This window comes from Corvus hawaiiensis, chromosome 2 (genome assembly GCF_020740725.1).
Source record: "Corvus hawaiiensis isolate bCorHaw1 chromosome 2, bCorHaw1.pri.cur, whole genome shotgun sequence".
Lineage (NCBI taxonomy): Eukaryota > Metazoa > Chordata > Aves > Passeriformes > Corvidae > Corvus > Corvus hawaiiensis.
The window spans coordinates 30014553-30033617 of NC_063214.1; the positions used below are offsets into that span (position 1 = coordinate 30014553).

General features: G+C 47.7%; 2 protein-coding genes across 3 annotated transcripts in view; one reads left to right on the forward strand and one right to left on the reverse strand.

Moving 5' to 3' along the window:
* The window catches only part of ATP6V1A (ATPase H+ transporting V1 subunit A), a 30655-nt gene extending 24959 nt beyond the window's left edge, over nt 1-5696 (forward strand). For both annotated transcript variants that reach the window (XM_048294043.1, XM_048294045.1), the window contains exons 13-15: nt 142-236; nt 1402-1573; nt 3427-5696. In XM_048294043.1, the coding sequence (XP_048150000.1) occupies nt 142-236; nt 1402-1573; nt 3427-3519 (360 nt within the window). In that variant the 3' untranslated portion in view covers nt 3520-5696. The remainder of the gene's footprint in view (nt 1-141; nt 237-1401; nt 1574-3426) is intronic.
* Nucleotides 5697-5837: 141 nt separating this feature from the next.
* DUSP12 (dual specificity phosphatase 12) lies at nt 5838-9357 on the reverse strand. Its single transcript, XM_048294046.1, has 6 exons — nt 9069-9357; nt 8875-8988; nt 8681-8799; nt 7653-7749; nt 7052-7238; nt 5838-6540 (listed from the first exon to the last, which is right to left on the reverse strand). The coding sequence occupies exons 1-6, from the start codon at nt 9335-9337 to the stop codon at nt 6379-6381; spliced, it is 948 nt and encodes a 315-aa protein (XP_048150003.1). The 5' UTR covers nt 9338-9357; the 3' UTR covers nt 5838-6378.
* Between the last annotated feature and the right edge of the window lie 9708 nt (nt 9358-19065).

Consider the following 19065-nt stretch of genomic DNA (forward strand, 5'->3'; position numbering starts at 1 on the left):
CCCAAAAGACAGAGTTCTGCTTGATGCTGTCTTATGAGGGTGGGAAGAAGACAGGTACTGAAAGATAGCTGTTCTTGGCCAGGAAATACTGTGCCCTCATGGACTTGAGTACTAAACTAACTGTTTACCTTACTTTTCCAGGCTTCCTTGGCAGAAACAGATAAAATTACCTTGGAAGTTGCCAAGCTGATAAAAGATGACTTCTTGCAGCAGAATGGTTACACGCCTTATGACAGGTGAGTCGATCTGACTGGCCACTCTGCCCTCTTAGTCCTGTGCAGTCTGGATTGATACAGTTATTTTGTGTGGAAGCTGACCAGGGCAGAAGTTAACGTTACTGTCCATAAAGAAATGGAAGAACTGTGTTTAGGTAGCCCTTTGAACAGTGCATTCACATTGTCTTACCCAAGACATGCAGACCCCTCCTGAAAGCAGAACCCTTTGGGGTTCACAGGTCCTCCTCTATTGTTCTGTTAGCCAGTGTTTCTGCAGTAGCATATCTGAGGAGGAAGACAGGACTGCTTTATTTTCACAGACAACATCCAAAGTCTTCCTGTTTATTCCATCAATACACAGGGGACTGCAAGAATCTGCTTTCAGTTACTATTGCATGATTTTGGAGTAAGTTTGATCCATCAAAAAAACCCTTACTGTCTCTTTCTCCCCAGTGAACTCTGCTTTTCTTCTTTCCATGCTATCCTTGTGTTTTAACAGCCTGACAAGGGGCCTTTTTGTACTTCATCTCACCCCCCCAGCCCAGGTAGATCAGGAAGTCTTGAGTACTTGATCACTGAAAATGTAGACATCCATCATTTTGTAACAGTGTGTGCCTTTGATCAGGTTACTGGGGCAGGTCTGTGTGTATGCTATAGGAAGCACAGGAAGTAGCACATAAATAATAATGAGGTATCTTTTATGGCACTCACCTACCCATTAAAAATGGAACTGTATATGAAGTGCTCTTGTCATAGAGAAACTCCCTTTCCTGTGAGCAAAGAAACTCTCAGAGCTGTCATCCCAGGCTGTTAGGAGGAAGCCTGCTCCCTTGATGGACAAAACAGGAAGGAGGAATTCTGTTGGCTGCTCATTGTTTTCCTTTACTTGTTAGCATTGGCACAGATTGAAATGTGAGACTTGTAAAGCAATGGTTCCTGTTCTCTCCTGTTTTGCCTGAATGTTTGGATACTGCTTCAGAAAGCTCGGCTTCAATCAGCTTCAGGATGATTGTCTTGGCCTACGATTTGCCTGTTTAAAAATGTGGGACCTACTGGAGGCAGCCCCTCTCCTTGGGCAGTACATATTAAAAACCCCTGGAGTAAAGCAGGCTGGCACTCTTTCTGTCAGGGGAGAATCCTGTTAATTGTTCTAAGATGCCTGACTGGTCCTCTTCGATTCCATCAGGTTCTGCCCTTTCTATAAAACAGTGGGAATGCTTTCCAACATGATTGCATTTTATGACATGGCACGCCGTGCTGTAGAAACCACAGCTCAGAGTGACAATAAGATCACGTGGTCCATCATCCGAGAGAACATGAGCGAAATCCTCTACAGACTTACCTCCATGAAGTTCAAGGTATGTTTGTAAGGAAGTGGGTTGTCCTGCTTCCTGTGAGCTTCCGGTGCCTCTGAAAGACTGACTCAAGTGTTGACCAAAGGCTTTAGACCAAAGGTCTGTGAACAGAGACTCTTTGCCATCATTTTGAATACAGTAAAGAATTGGTTTGTGAGCTCAGGAATGGTCAGTGCAGAAATCTAGTCAGTTGATGCTGACTGCACAGCCTTGGCAACCCCACCTTCAGCAGTCTCTTACAGTCATGGTAATAGTACAAGCACCTTTTTGCTGTTTGCTTTGGGGGGTTTGTGATGAAATTATGTAAAAATATTATAAAATGTTCTAAGGAGACTATTATCAGAGAGAAGCAGCCTGAAGCCAGACATGGGACACGTCACATATTGCAGGAGCATTTCTTTCCTTAACTTGTGTTTAAAATAGCTTGATTAACACTTCTATCAGTCACTTTTTCCTGGATTTAAACTTCAGGCTGCTTATATCTGTGTGTCATATAAAAGAGACTGCTGGAAGTGAGGAGAGGAAGGGAGGAGTACCTTTAACATGGGCTAAAGACAAAACAATTGGATTGGAGCACCTGCTCTGGGTAACTTCAGTAGCCATCATTTTAGGGTACAGCTTCACTAAAATTCATCCAGAGCATGCTGGTATAGCAGTTACTGGTAGGACAGTAGTAACCTGTGACCCTGGCTGATATCCTCTATGAAATACAATGCTTGCTCTGTTAAAACTCATATAAGTCAATACTGCAAATCTTTGGAGAACATGTACCGTTGGATTAAATAAGTTTAGAATTAAATGTTCTGCCATGCCAATGTATTCTGTTCCTGCAGGGTACTGGCTTGTTTCTGCAATAAGTGGGTTCCTGGTATATATTCTCAAAGCATGAAGAACACAAGAAGATACACTTGGGGACATGAACTTCTTTGAGAGCTGGTTATGTAGAGCTAGGGTAATTAAAACACTCCCTACAAACACATGCCCACCAGCAGGCACCTGCAGTACAGCAGAGCAGTGGACAGCATGGCTGAAAAAGGGAATCCAGAGAGTGAATATACATTAAGTGGAGCTGGAGCTCTAATAGTTATGAAAGGAAAATTATATTCCCCAGGTAACAGTCTGACAGGTCTGAGGACTGAGATGTCCTGCATCCTGTGGTCTGGGTACTTTGGAGAGACAATGTAAGAAGTAGTGCATCCACACATGTAAGGCCTCTGTGTTTCCCAAGAGTTGCACTGACCCAGAGGATCTTAGCACTCAGAGGAGAATGGTGAAGACATTGAACAGATTTCACAGCCTGACAGTTAATGCTTCTTGCAGAGAAAACCTTGCAGCCTCAGAGCAAAGCTGATAGTTCCATTTTTTGCCTTTGTCTTTCATGAAAAGTATTCTCAGAAAATGAAGCTGTACAAAGATATTTTTGAGCTTTTTATGATTACACAATACATTTTAATTTGAACTAAACAACGTCTGAGTAATGGCAGAGTAACTCTTCCACCTACTGGGGATGCACTGCATTTGGTGTGAGGAGAGGAGCTGGTATTAATCACTGCAGCTCTTGAATCATACACCAGTAACCAAGACCCTCAGTATTGTTGATTGCTTTCCAAATCAGTTGCTTTTCAGTGCAGTAACCACTGCTCATGAAAAAAAATTCTCTGCCCAGTACCCATTCTGCCTGGGTCACTAATGTGGGAAGAGAATGAGATTTAAACCCTGTGGGTGTTGGTGAGACAGGATGCAAAGACAGAGCTACAATCCTAAGGTCAAGAGGTTACAGCAGTTGCAAACCAGGGCTGACTTTAAGTACCCAAGGCTTTTCCTGATGGATTTGTTTGTGTGCTGTATTGTTTCAGGACCCTGTCAAAGATGGTGAAACAAAAATCAAGGCGGACTATGCTCAGCTGTTTGAGGATATGCAGAATGCATTTCGCAGTCTGGAAGACTAGACTCGACCTCTGTGACCACTCCAGTTTGTCCTCTCAGTTCCTCATCTCAGCTCCTCTGCTTCCCTACCTTACAAGAATGATGCAACAGTACTTGAGTTGATAAATAACCCTATGTTTCCCCTGTTCATACTCAGAGAGTGTCTTTACAAAAAACATTCCTCTTCGTTTGTATTTGGCATTGCTTTGTGTGTCTGAAGTGGTGAGTGATGTGTGAATGGGCCTGGCTGAGTGAGGAAATGCTGTTGTACACTTCTAGGGTGGGAAAATTTTCACCTTTCCTCTCCCAGCTTTCCTGGTAACCAGTCTTTCACTTCGGGTAACCAGTTGAGCTGCACTGGCAGAGACGGTGTAGGTCTTCATGCAGTCATGCGGTACATTGCGAGCTGGCAGTGGTAAGGGCATTTACACCTGGCACTTTGCTAAGTGACTATCAGACATAGAACTCCCTGTTCTCAAACAGAATTTTTGACCATATTCTGGTGACATGTTGATACAACCAAAAATTCTTCACTACTCTGTCACTTCTGAGTCTCTCAGCTGAGTCTTTTGGTTATTGAAATGTGGTAGTTCTGGTCCTCTCCAAGAAGGGACTAACTAGAAGATGAGCACATACAAGCGACTGGTATAATTTTGTACACTGGAGAAATACAGTTTTATCTTCCTACTTAATATAGATAGGACTGTTGGACTCAGCATCAGCTAAAATCAAAGCCATAGGTGCTCAGCTTCCAGCAGAATTTTACCTTCTTGGCTCCCATTCATCCCATAAAATTTCCTGACACTCAGCTGCTTTACTTTGTGAAGCTTGTGACTGCTGCCATGTACTGCAGGGCATGGTTGGCAAGGTACAGTGATGCCACATGTGCTGACCCCAGTGTGGTCCTTCCTTGGTGGTGCTCTGCCAGTGCAGTTGCCCTCAGTGCAATGCCCAGGTTATGCCAAGGAAAGGAAAACACGTGCTTAGCCTTCTTCCTCCACCTGTGCTCACATGGCCTGTTGGGTGGTGGCACAGAAGGTCCCCAGTTCTTGTATAAGAGGAATGTATGATATTCATTTGGGGGCGGGGGATGAATGGGGGAAGGTTGACGAGTACAAAATGTATTTACTCCTGCCTTGTTGATTACAGTGCAAGAGAAACCAGTGGCTCTGGTCTGCTCTGTGCTCTGGAACCAGTCTGTCAAGCAGCTGAAACTGCTGTCTCTTGGGTTTTTTTTATTGGCAAAACTAGACTGAGATGAGGAATGAGCAGAGCGCAGCCTTTCTGTCAAACTCCCCGAGCCCAGCACTCATCCCATTGCTCCAGAGTGCAAGAGAGAGAGATGCTGGCATCCTCTCCAGTCTCTCCCTCTCGATTGTGTCAGGTGGCATCCCGTGCCCAGCTGGGTTCCAGCTGCCATCTACTGCTTTGTTAGTCCTGAGACAGCACCTGTGTTGGTGACACCGTGCCTACGTGAGCATTAATTCTGCACTGAAGTATTTCCACCGGCGCCAGCTTTGAACAGTAGTGATGCAAAGGGATCTTGTGCTACGGACCAAATGCTGCCACTTCCATTATGGTATGAACCCACTGTTTGTCAGGGGAGAGCCCAGCTGAAACTTAAAGGGATTGACTATTTTTGGTTCTCCCAAAAAGAAACTGCTCCTCCAGCTGATATTCTGGTAGTGAACGCTTAAGTTTACAGCTCACTAAACTTTTGGTGTATGCTGCTTATTTTATCAACGAGCATGTGTGAATGAGTAGTCACCATCCAAGCCCTTGCTGGGCTCATCATTCGTACCCTTCACCACTGTACAATGTAGCATTTCATGCTAGAAACCAGATGTTCTTATCTCTTTAAATAGAGGATGTTATAAACTTTACAGAAGATGTCTAAGATAATGCAGTTCTAATATTTATTGTGCTGTACCTGGCCCTAAAGTGTGACCAGTTCAAAGTTTCATATATATTTTTGTCCTTTTTGTTTTGTGTCTGTTTTCAGTGTTGAGATTCTGATGTTCACTGTGTCCTGCAAGTCTTCCTTCTACAGCTGTGGGAGGAATTACAAGATGGGCAGAACGCCACCACCTACTTTATCTTGTATATTTCATAATGTATGTTGCTGGAAATTGTGTAAAAAAAAAAAATAAATTAAAAAAAATTGTTCAAGTCAATGAAAATAAAATTGATTTAAATTAGGTTTTATCTGTCCTGTTTTCTTATGTCAAACCAAATCTGTGCCACAGTGGTGTACACAGCAATCCATCACAAAAGCTCACAGCTTGCTTTAAAAAAAATTACTTCATCAGTTTAAGGATTTCTTTAAAACTGTAGGCAGTAATTTGGCATGGATTCTTTACTTCAGTTCTCCCATTCCAGTACAGCTTGCACAATCTCCTCACAGATTACATGAAAGAGTTACAATGTAGTAAATACTCTTAGGGCAGGTATTCTTAGGATTACTTTTAATACAATAACAGTGTAAGTCTGCCTTTTGCTGCCATGCATGCTAATGTAACAACTGTCATTGTACCATTTTAGGGCACTTGGCACTTTGGGTCAGAAGCTGAGCAGCACTGCTGGCCACAGCAACTCCTTTTGAATAAGGAGTTGAGACCTCCCGTAAACAGCAACAGATAAATTAAGAATACACTAAAGCCATCACATTTGGCCCATTTTGTAAATTTGACCACTCTGTAACACCTCTGAAGGAAGTGTTCTGATATTTTATAGACTATATTAAGAGATACCACAAGCTGAAGGTGTTCAAGTAATTCTGCCACTCACAAAGGGGCAGAAGTCACAAGCTCATTCCTGGCAACCATGGACTAGTCAGTAGTTCTCAGTGGATGTTGAGAAATCCATCAACTGAAGCGATGAGTTCAGGTTTTGGCAGTTTGGAAGTTACCAACTGGCAGCGTCCTCACTTCATCCACTCGACTTTTGTGGATCTGGAAGGCTGGCGTCACCCAGCGGCCACAGGAACACTGGTCCCCCCTCCAGCTGAAGGAGCCCAGCTTTGACGTGCATTTGGGACACAGAAGCTGCAAGAAAAACGCAGCACTCAGTCTAAGACATGTGTTGATGTGGATCTAGTTAAAAACAGGCCAAAAAGCTAAACTGAGAGGGCCATTTAGCCCGGAGGTGTAGCAGGCAGCTGTGCTGGCAGAAGGGAGGGTGTGGAAATGCAGCTGCTGGGACCTAGTGGGATTCCAAAGACAGTTTTACCAGGGTCCAGAAAGACTTGGTCAGCCACCACAACAGGCTTTTGAAGTCCCACAAGCCTTCCTCGTAACAAAACCAAACAGCAGATAAACCCTGTCCAACATCCTGTCGGGTGGTGTCAGCTCCAGCAGAGCACCAGCTCCTTTCCTTGTGAAAGAATATTTTACATTTAAGAATGTGTCCATAAGCTGCAAAATTCAAGTCAGAAAGGTTGGGAGGCCTAGCACCCTTGTGTGGGGGTTTTCCTTTCAGGGAAGAGACACAGTTTTTTCTGCCTTTGCAAAACAGTAACACAAAAATCCAAAGAATAAAGCACATGCTCCACTTCACCTGTCCTTCCATTACTCCGAGCAAGGCTGGCTCCATCCACTGCACGGGCTCAATGAAGTACGAGGTGCACTTTTCCTGGCCATTCCCAGAAAGCCGTGCAGAGTCTGTTATCCTCTTGTGGGCAAAGGCTGTCGGTCCGATCCCTTCCGTGTGGGACAAAATGCTGGAGCTACGGAACAGAGCGCGTCTGCCCTCCAGGACGCAGGGAAAAAAGAAGTAAAACAAAAGTTTTTTTAACTGGGCAAATCTACAGACCGTAGAAAATAGGGATATGGGCCTCTGAATAATTAAACAGGAGTACAAGTTCTACATTTTTTGATTAGCCTAGAAGGTTCACAAGCAGCACTCCAGGGAACAAAAAGTTTTGTATTTTGTAATTTTTTTTTTTTTTTTTTTTTTTTTTTTTTTTTTTTTTTTTTTTTTTTGCAAACACTGTATGGAAACTTAGGCAACAGCTCATCCCTGACCTGACAACAATGACATGCCCATTGATTTACACAGAATATTCTTCTCTTGATTTGATTTCACAATGACGTTTTAAGGAGAAATATAAAGTATTTTATAAATACATAAAAATACATTTTTCTAATATATAAAGTACCTGCATTTCCTGCATCTGTAGAGAACCTCTGTGTTCGAAGTTTGACATATAGTGGTAGGATCAACTGCAAAGACTTCTCGGGGCAAGTCTTGAGGTTCTGCAGAGGAGTCAGGACCATGTTGTGAATCAGATCAGCTCAGCCACGCAGCATTCCTGGGAACAAGACAGGACTGCGCCTCTGCCCCAGTCATGGCCTGCAGGAGCCTCCTTCTTCCCTTTCATTTGTTCCCTCACCAATTCCAATAGATTAAGCTAAAAAAGAAAGAGCCTCATCCTGCTACGCCTAAAACTGGGATTTGCTTCATGCAATGAACTGGGATCTAGACTATGGCCTTAAACATGGTAAAATAATGGTATTTTGCTTTATGTTCTTACTTCAACAGAAAGTAGAGGCAGAGGAGGTTTCCGAGCAGTAGTGCCAATGCTTTAGTGCCCACAATACAGAAAGCCAACTTCCAAGTGGGAACTGCTAAGGACAATGATACATAAAGGGCGACAGCACTGTCACGCTGAGTATGCAACACTTGAGATCTTGCAAGAAAAGCTACAGATTATTATTTTATTATAAAATTACACATACGCACACATATCTTTTGCAAATTGAAGTATGAAAGTTTACTTCATTACCTGAATTTCAACTTTATCTCAAGTTTTACATGTTATTTTTTTCATCACATTGACTATTTTCTAGAATGTTGTTTGCTTCGCCAGGGACATAAAAATCACAAAAAGTATCAAATTGGCCTTTAGGTTTTTTACACTTTGCTAAAGAGAGCAGCTCCTTACAGATCTTATTTCCCAGGCACCTCAAAGGCTCAATTTTTCTGCCACTGATGAGCTGCGATTCTCTAGGGCCGGTATAATGCGAATGTTTGCCCTGGCCAAGTCCAGGCTCGGCTGCTTTGAGGCCAACACTCGAAGTCAACCTCCTCTGACAGGGCCTTCTGCGTTCATTCCAGGACAGCCTGCTCCCCTCTTGGGAGACTGCCCCGCGCTTCGCTCCGCGCATCCGCGATGCTCCCACTCACCAGAGAACCTCTCGCTGAGCATCTCCAGGCGGTACCGCTTGTAGAGGACGCTGCTGGTGTCCACGGCACAGCCCATCGCCTCGTAGAGCTTCAGCTGCCCCTGGAAGCCCGGGTTCACCCTGCGGCGGGGGCGAGAGGGGCGCGGCGTGAGGGGGGCGCCGGGCGGGCGCGGGGGGCGCGGGCGGGGCACTCACTGTGCGTCCGGCTTGGCGGCCCTGACGGCGGCGAGCGCCTCCTCCCAGCCGAGCCCCTGCGTCTTCATCAGGTAGGCGGCGACCACGGCCACGCTGCGGCTCACCCCGGCGTGGCTGCAAGGCAAGGGCGGCCCGTCAGCCGCGGCAGCGCCGCCGCGGGGAGCGCTCGGCCCCGCCGCAGCCCCGGCGCTCACCAGCGGACGAGCGCGGCGCCGCCGCCCGCCCGGGCCGCGCCCAGGAACGCGGCGCAGTCATCCAGGCGGCTCAGCAGGTCCGCGCCGGGCTCGTCCCGCGCCCGGACGTGCATGGCTCGCACCCCCGGCACGGCCGGCGGCTCCTCCGCGTCCACCGTCAGCACCGCCACCACCCCCGCCGCCGACAGCGCCTCCGGGGACGAGCACGACTCCGCGCCGCCCACGTAGAGCCCCGGCAGCACCGGCACCATCCCGCCGGCAGCCGCCATGGCTGCGGGAGGCGGGCGGGAAGCACCGCCCCCGGCACGGCACCGCTTTCCGTTTCCCTTGCCGGTACGGGAGGAATAATTTCCGTAGTAATTGTCACGCAGCTGTGCGTACCGGTGCGATTCTCTCTTCCCTGCGTCCACGAGTGTCTGTCTTAACTCGTCTTTTTTTTCCCCCCACCCCTCTGTCTCCTTACAAATGCTCAGAAAACAAATATGTATCAGAGGATGGGTCGGGTTGGAAGGGACCACAGTGGGTCATCTGGTCCAACCTCCCTGCTCAAGCAGGGTCGTCCCAAGAGCACATTGGTACAGGATTGTGTCCAGACGGTTCTGGAATATCTCCAGTGGGGGAGACTCCTGACAGACAACACAGAGAATAGAAATTTTCAGTTCCCCTTGAAGCTGCTAAAGAGAGCTTAAATACTAGCTAGCAAAATAGATAAAAGAGTATACAAGTAGACATACAGGATGCGAAACGTAGCTGGAACCAGTGGATAAATAGATAATGAGGAATATAGTGGGTTTTGTGGCAAAGCCAAGTAACAAGAAGGAACAGCGCATGCTCTAAGAGAAGCTCAAGCCAAGGTCATCTGCAACGTTGAGGGTGTCAGGAAAATCCACGAACACCAGAGGTTTATGTCCAAAAAAGAGACAGAGGAGTCCTACAACTTTATTCAAATAAAGAGAGAGAGACCACCGGGGCACACGCCCGCGGGATTTTCTCTCTCGAGGTTTCGGAGGGTGCAGCCTCCTTTTATCCCAAACTCCCGGCCGCATGTTGCCCTCTTCCTTTCCCCATTGTCTGAGGTACCAGGAAGGTACAGCCTTCCCGAACCTCCTACCACATATTCCCCCCTCGAACCTACTGTTTTACCCCAAAGCTCAGAAACTCAGGCTTGTGCAGATCCTTGTCTGTTTCAGGAGCCAAACTGCCTGGGCTCTGCAACAAACCTGCTGCCCAAAGTTAGTAGCCAATTTCAAAGACACTAACACCCGTACCTTCACCCATCAAATTGTTTGTAAAGACATTAACTTTCCTCTCAGGGGCACTCAGTGAGTATGACCACCAGAGACCCCTTTAGATGACCCTCTAGAATCATAAAGGACTTCCAGCAGGAGGTGGATGCATGCAAATTAGTTTTAGGGAAAGTGATGTTTCTGTATTAGCTAGGAAGTACACTGCAATGAATATGTATGGCCATGATGGATTTTTACCCTGTTGTAAGATCTCACAACACACCTAAATTAGCAAAGATACCTTCTGGGTGTCCAGCATGCTCATAATAAAGAATCCCTGATTTCTAATACTTTGTGTTAGAAAGTTTGTTTGCTAGCTGTTTTCAGTCTCACTCCAGGCCAGGCTCCAGGGGCATGTGGTGCTGGATCCAAAAAAACCCCCCTGGCTCCACAGGCAGAGCCTGCGCCACCTCACGCTGCACAGTCGCAGGACTCCGCGGCCCCCAGGGACCCCGCGCCAGCAGAGGCGGGGGTGTCGGGGCAGCGGGAGGGCGCGCAGTCCGCTTTGCCGCTTGGCTCGGCGGCGGCCACGGCTTATCCAGGGCCGCAAATTAGCGGCTTAGCGAATTGGACCCCCGTGGCGGCTCCTAGCCCGACTGTGCATGCATTGGCTGCGCCAGGAATGCCCGGATCTACCTTCTTGGCCAGCGCCGCTCCAGGTGTGACTGCACCGAGACTGCCTGGGTGTGCTCCATTGCCCTCTATGGCGCTGGACTGTCCTGCACCGCTGCAGAACCGAGCCATCGACCTTCTAATACAGCAGCTGCCTTTGCTGACAGAGTTACTGAACGTATCACGGAAGCTGGAGGAACTGCTCAGCTTGCAAAAGCAGCTGCTGCAGATAACAGAGGCATCCCGCCATGCTGGGTGCACCGCGCCCATGCCGCCCGCACCGCCTGCGCCTCCCGCGGGAGCCGTGGCTCCAAACCAGGAAGCGGCGTGGCCAGCGGTGAACCCCGAAGCGGCGGGGGCAGCGGCCACGCCCCAGCCGGCGGCAGCCCCGAACGCGGCCGCGGAGCAAGGGCCAGCAGCGGTGCCGGGCACCGGAGCGGTGGGAGAGACGAGCACGGCGCCAGGTGCAGCTGCGGCACAGGGGACAGCGACAGCGCCGAACGCTGCCGCGGAGCAAGAGACGAGCACAGCGCTGGGCGCGGCTGCAGCCCCAGAGACGGCTGCAGCTGCTCCAGTACCAGTTCGGTGGGGACCGGCCGAGACGGCATCCCGAAAAGACGCTGCTGTTCAAACTGCAGTGCAGCCAGCTGTAGTCTGTGCTGTCTGTTCTGCCTCTAGCCAACCTAGCCAATGTGCCCCTCTCCGTCCACCTCTGTTCACTCCCAGCGTCTCAGAGTTGCCTTTGCCTGATGATTGATTCCTCGTCGGGAAGCGAGGCAGATGAGGTTCTGGCCCCAGGTCGTCAGGCGGCTGTAGCCAGGTGGTGAAGGAAAAGGCTGCGCCGGTCTCGCCCCTGGACCTTTTAGGACTGTACGGTAACAGTGTGTCCAACCCACTACAGTCGCTTCTTAGAGTCAGTTAAGATGCAAGCTTTGGAGGAGGGTGACTGGAAGCTATTGGAAACACTTGGAATGCCAAATAGATTTGAGGATTCTGGAGGTAATTGGGAAGCTGTTACCCTCCATCCACAGGCTGTGCCAGAAGTTCAGGATGGTAGTGACTCCCCAAAAGGGAAGATCCAAGCTTTCCCAGTGTATAAGGCTCTCCCAAATTCAGGGGAGCATGACAAGCATGAGGTAATTGCTTGGAAGGTTACACAGGATTTGCAATCCAAGGTGGCACAACATGGGCTACGTTCTGCTGAGGTTATGCAGATAATAAGGGTGATAAATACAGATTTACTTGCTCCATTTGATATCAGACACTTAGGTCAAATCCTATTTCATCCTATACAATTTACAGTTTTTGAGAAAACCTGGAGAAAGCTGGCCGACAGGACTACATTAGCGAATATGCAGCTCCCTGCTGCCGATCCTAGACGGACAGCGGGAACCGATGCTTTTATGGGGACTGGTCCCTTCTCTGATCCCAGCCTACAGGGTACTTTGTCCTCTAGCATCCTGCAGCAAGCTCAACAGGTCGGCATGGCTGCCCTGTTGAAAACCATAGAGTTGTCAGCACCCAGAAAGCGATATACTGAAATAGTTCAAGGCAAATCAGAGTCATTCCTCTCTTTTGTAGAGAAAGGCGCTGCTTCTCTCGAGAAGCAGGTTGAGGATGACGGGTTAGGGCAGATGTTGTTAAGGCAGTTAGTGAGAGATAACGCAAATGAAGAGTGCAGAAAAATCATAGATGCCTTACCAGGGGACCCTGAGGTGGCAGACATGGTCGAAGCCTGCGCTAAGGTGGGATCTGGGAACCAGAAAAGGTCTGCTTTGGCTGCGTTCCTGCAGCCTGTTCACACATCTTCTGGTCATGAACCAAAGCAACCAAAACAGGTGAAGAAACGGAAGCGGCCTAAGCCGAGCCAAAAAGAGAACACACCAATCCCCCAGTGCAAGAGGTGTGGCAGGCCAGGGCATTGCTCGGGCTGCTGTAGATCCCAGACTCATGCCGACGGTCGGGAAACTTCCGCCGGGGTGCAAGGAGGGGGAATTGCTCTCCGATGCAGTCACTCCCCCAGAGAGTGGCACAGGTACAGGCACAGGCCTACCCAGCCACCCTAGAGACAGCACCCAGGGATCAGACGGCACCCAGGGATCAGACGGCTTTGACGTCCACACCGCAGCCGCAGTCGTCTTAGACTCTAGTGGTGTTTATAAGGTTCCCTTGGATGCATATGGACCCCTAGCCCAGGGATCCAGTGCGATGCTGGTGGGAAAACCTGATGTTGCCCATCAAGGAATCTTAGTGCACTCAGGAGTTATTGATGCTGACTTTAAAGGTCAGATTTGCGCTATGGTCTCCACGCAAAAACCCCCTGTAACTATTCCTGAAAAGACCTGCCTTGCTAAATTAGTGCCTTTTAAGTCTTATGTCCCCAGGATGGAACAACCAACTCACAAAGATAACGGCAGTGGATCTACGGGACTTCCACAGGCCTTCTGGACTGCAGACATCTCTGACCAAAGGCCACAGATGACATGTACCCTGATCCTGCCAAACGCCCGTCTGCCCTGGACTCAGCTTCGAGGTTTGATTGATACGGGTGCTGATGTAACTATCATGTCCTTCTCTGCATGGCCTCCCTCATGGCCTTTAGCCCCAGTGGGATCGGCCATCGCAGGATTAGGAGGAACCACACAGAGCTATTTAAGCAAACGGCCTGTGATGGTGAAGGATTCAGAGGGGCACACAGCTACGATTAGGCCTTATGTTGCTACCACTTCCCTTAACCTTTGGGGACGGGACGTGTTGGCAGCTTGGGGGGTACGGACTGGGACAAATTTTTATCAGGGGTCACTGTGCGTAAGGGTGCACAGTATCCTACCCTGCCTTTGTGGTGGTTCATTAACACACCAATCCAAGTCAGACTCTGCTCAGTTAGTTGAATTAAGGGCTGTTACCATGGCTTTTCAATGATTCTCACAGGAACCTTTGAATTTGGTTACTGAAGCTGACTAGAGAAAGCTCTGTATACAATCAATCACCTTATAGTATCACAAAATTCAAATAATCCTGTTATTCTGAATCATTTTCTCTCACTGCAGTCTGCAGGCGAGACACAACTGCCCCGGGCAAAAGTCTGGGTATGGAATTTCCTCACTAACCAGTGGGAAGGCCCACATGAGCTTATCGTTTGAGGTTGTGGGTATGCTTGCGTTTCCACAGATACCGGGATACGGTGGCTACCTTCAAAATGCGTTCGCCCTGACCTACGGCACCAGAGGCAGAACAGGCAACCTCCCAATGATGACCAGAAGACCAACCATCCAAATGGCGACCAGAATGTAGATCATCAGCCTAATGACTCTTCTGATGATGACCAGGATGTCAACCATCAGGCAGATGGTCCTTCTACAAGCAGAGACTGGGATGGTCCTTCCACAAGCAGAGACTGAACTTTAAATTTCTTGTTATGGAGTCAGATAGTTAAAGCCTTAAGGACATATTTAGAATTAATAACTGATGTAAATTTCTATTTAGGATTAATAGTAGAGTTGTTCTCTTATCAAACAAAAAGGAGGAATTGTGGATACGAAAATGCTGCTAGAAAGGATTTTCTTGCTATTTTCTAAGCCCGTGAGAGACTTTCCTCTCTCACGAAGGAGGTAGCAGAGTTATGTAAACAACCAAACACCTGCAGCCTTGAAAAGTCTTTTTTATAGTACAGTAGAAAAATATCTTGACAATGGATGATTTAGGATTTTAGCCAATCACCCAAGGGGTGGCTGATCCTTTATCCAATTAGACTATGAAGAAAAAAGTCTAGAAAAGAGTTTGTAAAATAATTAAATAAATCAATCTTGCTGCACAATTCCTGCCTGCTGGATCTTCTCTCCTCCTCCCTGCGGCTGCGAGACATGGTGAAATACCCTAGGGCTGCGGTAATATTCACACTTTTTAATATAGTGGCAAAACGCCAGATTTCATTATAAAGACCTCTGCTAAAGCTCTCTCCATGGCTGGGACACAGAACCTTACCCTGTCTCCAGTATGTGGGATAGAAGAGCCTGAAGGCCCTAATTACCATCGCTGGGGGGATTGTTCTAGCGCAGCTCCGTGCGAGGCAGCTGTAGGCAAACCTGGTACAGAAACATCAGCAAGGGCCTCTGGGATCCTGGCAGGATGCTGACTAGCCACAGAGGAGGTGAGACTGGCAGCCACCTCAGACCTGATAAGCTGAGACTGAAACTGGGTGCGAAGGGAGATTGTTATCCCTTTCCCACAGGAGAGGCGGATGGAGCTGGGGTACCACGGAGCACCTGTCGTGCTGCAGGAGGGATGGGCCACCACAGAGATGCTGCGGAAGATGCTACCCACGAGACACTTCCTCACCCAGTGCCAGCAGACAGCATGCACCAGTTTCCAGTCTTGCTAGGAAATAGGCTGTGGGACAGTGGCTTCCAGAGCTGTGGAGTTTCCATGTGCTGCTGGTGGCCCACTGAGCAGACTGAGACAGCTCTTTGTAGCTGAGATGGGCCCCAAGGTTTCCGAAGGTGCAAGACCACTGCTTAAAGTTTGGTGCCATCCTGCCTCACCTCCCGTGATTGCCGTAGTGCCTGTGTGATTGTGCAATTGTGCAGCAGTCCAGCTGGCAAGCTGCTCCAGGGAAAGGCAGATCCCCTCTTTGGATGGATCAGTTCTAAATCACAGAAACGTAACCCAAAGGGTGTGACTGTGTATCTGAGTATGGGAAGTCTCTGACAGCTCTCATTTAGACTATTTTAAGCTACATAACTGTGCAAAATGTCCTTTTCCAGTTGCCATTGCCACTAGCGAGAAATGAAAGGTTTACTGAAAAAGCATTAAAAAATGCAGATAACTTTCCATAACAGCGGGGGGGAAAAAGCATACTGAAAAGAAAGACAGGTGGAAATTAAAACCAGATAAAACTGTGTATGGACCTTTACTTGTGAAAGCAGATAACAATTATAGCAAATTACTGTGGGGAAAAAACAGATTATTCATTTCTTGAGTAACCTGAGAAAAGTCTGCAGACAACTGCAAGTTACTGAAGGGGCTATGAATTTTACAGCAGGGTTATATTATCCAGGTATTATGAGAGTACTAAGGGGCAGTTAATAATCTCTGTTAACCTTCAAATCTGTGAAGATGCAGGGCCAAACAATACTGTCTACAACCAAACCCAGGCAGGGCTTGATGCAGGATGCCAAGAGGTTGGTCTAGAGGTGGTGTAGCTACTAGAGTCCTCCACGCTGCTTCCTAAAGCCATGGATAAGGAGGGAATATGAAAAAGATGTGATTTCAAACTGAAAAGCTGTAGCGGGGTTAAGCAAAAATCCTTGGGGCTGGGCCCACAGACAGCTTGGTACCTAATGGCTTCACATGACGAAAAACTGCACTCCCTAAATCTCACTGTTTCTCTGCACCCCCCCTTTGCTATGTATGCCACCTGCAGCCTGAGGCGATGTGTCCTGAATTTGCTCATGACTCCCAAATTAGAGTAAATATTTTTGTCAGACTGATTTGCAAACCCTTGTTCTCCCCCCACCTCCGCCTCCCCCCATCATCTTCTCCTCTACCACTGAAAATTGTGATGTTCTTCCCCAGGTTCCAGGAAACCGTGTGACTAATTAAGCAGTTGGGGTGAGCTCAGGTGCAAAGAAAAAGCAAATCAGATGATGGGCTGCTGCCCACTCGCTCCAGCGAGTGCATTCCATCTCTGCGTGTATCTGCCCTGCTGCTTCCTAAGGGAAAGGAAAATGCCAGGCTTCTTCTCCAGGCTGCCCACTCTGGATCCTCACAGCGCAACCAGATTGGCAAAACAGTTTCCTGCTGTGGAAGCAAAAGCGGCAGGGCCTGGGCAGAGGCACAACACCCTCTTCCGTCCTGGAAGAATTTGGCCTGCATCTTTCATCACACAGTGGGGTGGCTCTGCTCCTTCAGGCTTTTGGGTGGTTTGGGGCTTGTACATCAGAGGATTTGTGAGAAGAGTCTGCACAACCACAGCCCGGTTGCCAGAGGTGGCACACTGCAAAGTAGTGAAAGGGCTAATGGGTGGAGACATCTTCAAGAAGCCGTATGTGAGAGACAGCAGCTCTGGATTTCTGTGTCTTCCTCACATCTAAATGCAGCAGGAACTTACTTTGCACAGGGCCTGCTGGTGAAGGAGCCTGGTACCATTCCTCGCCTCTTGGAGAAGGGGTGTTTTGCTGAGCTCAGAACTCTGTGGGAGCTGGGAAGTCCTCCATGGTAGCATCCCATCGCTTAGAGCAGGGACTTTCCAGCAGTCACAGTGCTTCTAGCAGCAAATTTACCTTCTGATTTTTGAAAGGCTGCTGTTCCCTGCATAACTTCACTCTGTCTGTCTATATTCCTGTGTTTACCTTTATCCATGTATCAGGAGGAAGAATTGCTTCATCTCCCAGCAGGAAACCTCAAAGACTTGCAGAGGCAGCTAGAGAAACAACAGAGAAAGAGGCTCACTCTTGATACTCTGCAAGAGGATTTCTTCATAGCCCTGCGTGGGTGTGATGTTCCTACCTGTCTCCACTCTCTCAGCATCTGCAGACATGAAGTTAACTCCACATGTCAGACAAAAAAGAAGAGTTTCCCAACTGCAAATCTGATGCTCAATTACAGAATGGAGCCTGACAGCTACTACTATTGGGTATTAATAACTCTGCTTCACTTTATGGCTTTAACAGCTGTAGCAACCAAGATTTAAGATGACACATTACGTTCAGCAATGCGTCACGTAAGGAAACTAATCTGACAGTGCCAGGTCACTGAGCTGACTTGAAGGCTTTTAAGTGAGTTTCTTCTGCCAGATTTGCTGCCCTATTTACTGGATAAAAATGAATAACTTGCACTGTTTTAATATAACTCCATACTTGCCTCTGTTTTGGCAGCTCCCAGACTCTTTTCCCTTTGCCACACTGCCTTCCCAGGAGCCAGCTGATCCTTCTTCATTCTGCTTTCTGAAAACCCTTTGAAACAGGTCCAGTGCTGTGTATCCTAGAGAAGGGTACATCCCAGGAGAGGGGAGGAGGAAGGAAGCTGGGAGGAAACACTGGAGCCACAGGCAGAGATGAGGGATGGAGCAGCTGTGAGAGAAGGGGGAGATGACAATTGTCCAAGAGCAAAGGGGCACGGTGGCTGCCAGCACTCACTGTCTTGTGGCAGGATTTTATCTGTATCCCAGTCACTCTTGGAGAATGTTTGTCTTGCACAGATTGGGATCACCCATTGCTCATTGCTTCTCCCTAGACTTAGAATTAGAGCTGGCAGCAGGAAAGTCCAAAATAAATGCTAAGCATTAAGATTGTGCCCTGGACTTGTGTCTGGGCTGTGTCAGCCACCTCAGCAGCCACAGCACCTGAGCAGCAGCCCACGATTTTTAATCTCTTGTCTCAGCAGTGGGCTGTATATGTCCATGTGTTCCATCTTCATGGCACCGTAATCCACTGCACAGACACAAGTGGATGGGTAGCAGAAGGCAGCTTCTCCTCAGGGGTAAATGAGCTCGTTCTCCCAGGCATTCATTACTCAAAGATGCATTCCTCATTATTCCTGCAATTTACCCAGGAGCCTGGTCCAGCTGGCTTTAACAGCATTTCCAATTCCCATCCCAAGGACCTTCTCTGTGGCACCCATGAGAAGCAATTAAAAAGAACAAGTGTACAGTCAGGAGGTCTAAGTTCACTGCAGAAAGTACTGTGCTTCCCCTGACAAATACTCAAGGTGTGCAAGACAGAGGATGAAGAAAACACCCTAAAATAGAGTTGAGATACCTCTTTGTGTTTACAAATGTTTTTGTGAAACAAGAACTTGTAAACAAATAATGTAAAGTATGAACCTTTGATTAATACTTAAACATCTGTAATTGCAATATGTGCTGCAGTTTGTCTACATTGGTATCTAATAAATATTCCCAATAGAAAATATTTCTCAAAAAGTACTTTAATTGCTCCCCATGTAGCAACAGAAAATATACTGCCCAAAATCATTAGTTATTGTCAAAAGACAATATTATTTAAAGCAGAAATCTTGCTGAAGAAATATTCTTAAGAGGTGAGATCATTCACTGTTTTAATCTCCAAGTGAGACATTTCCTTACAAGTGGTTATGCTTCT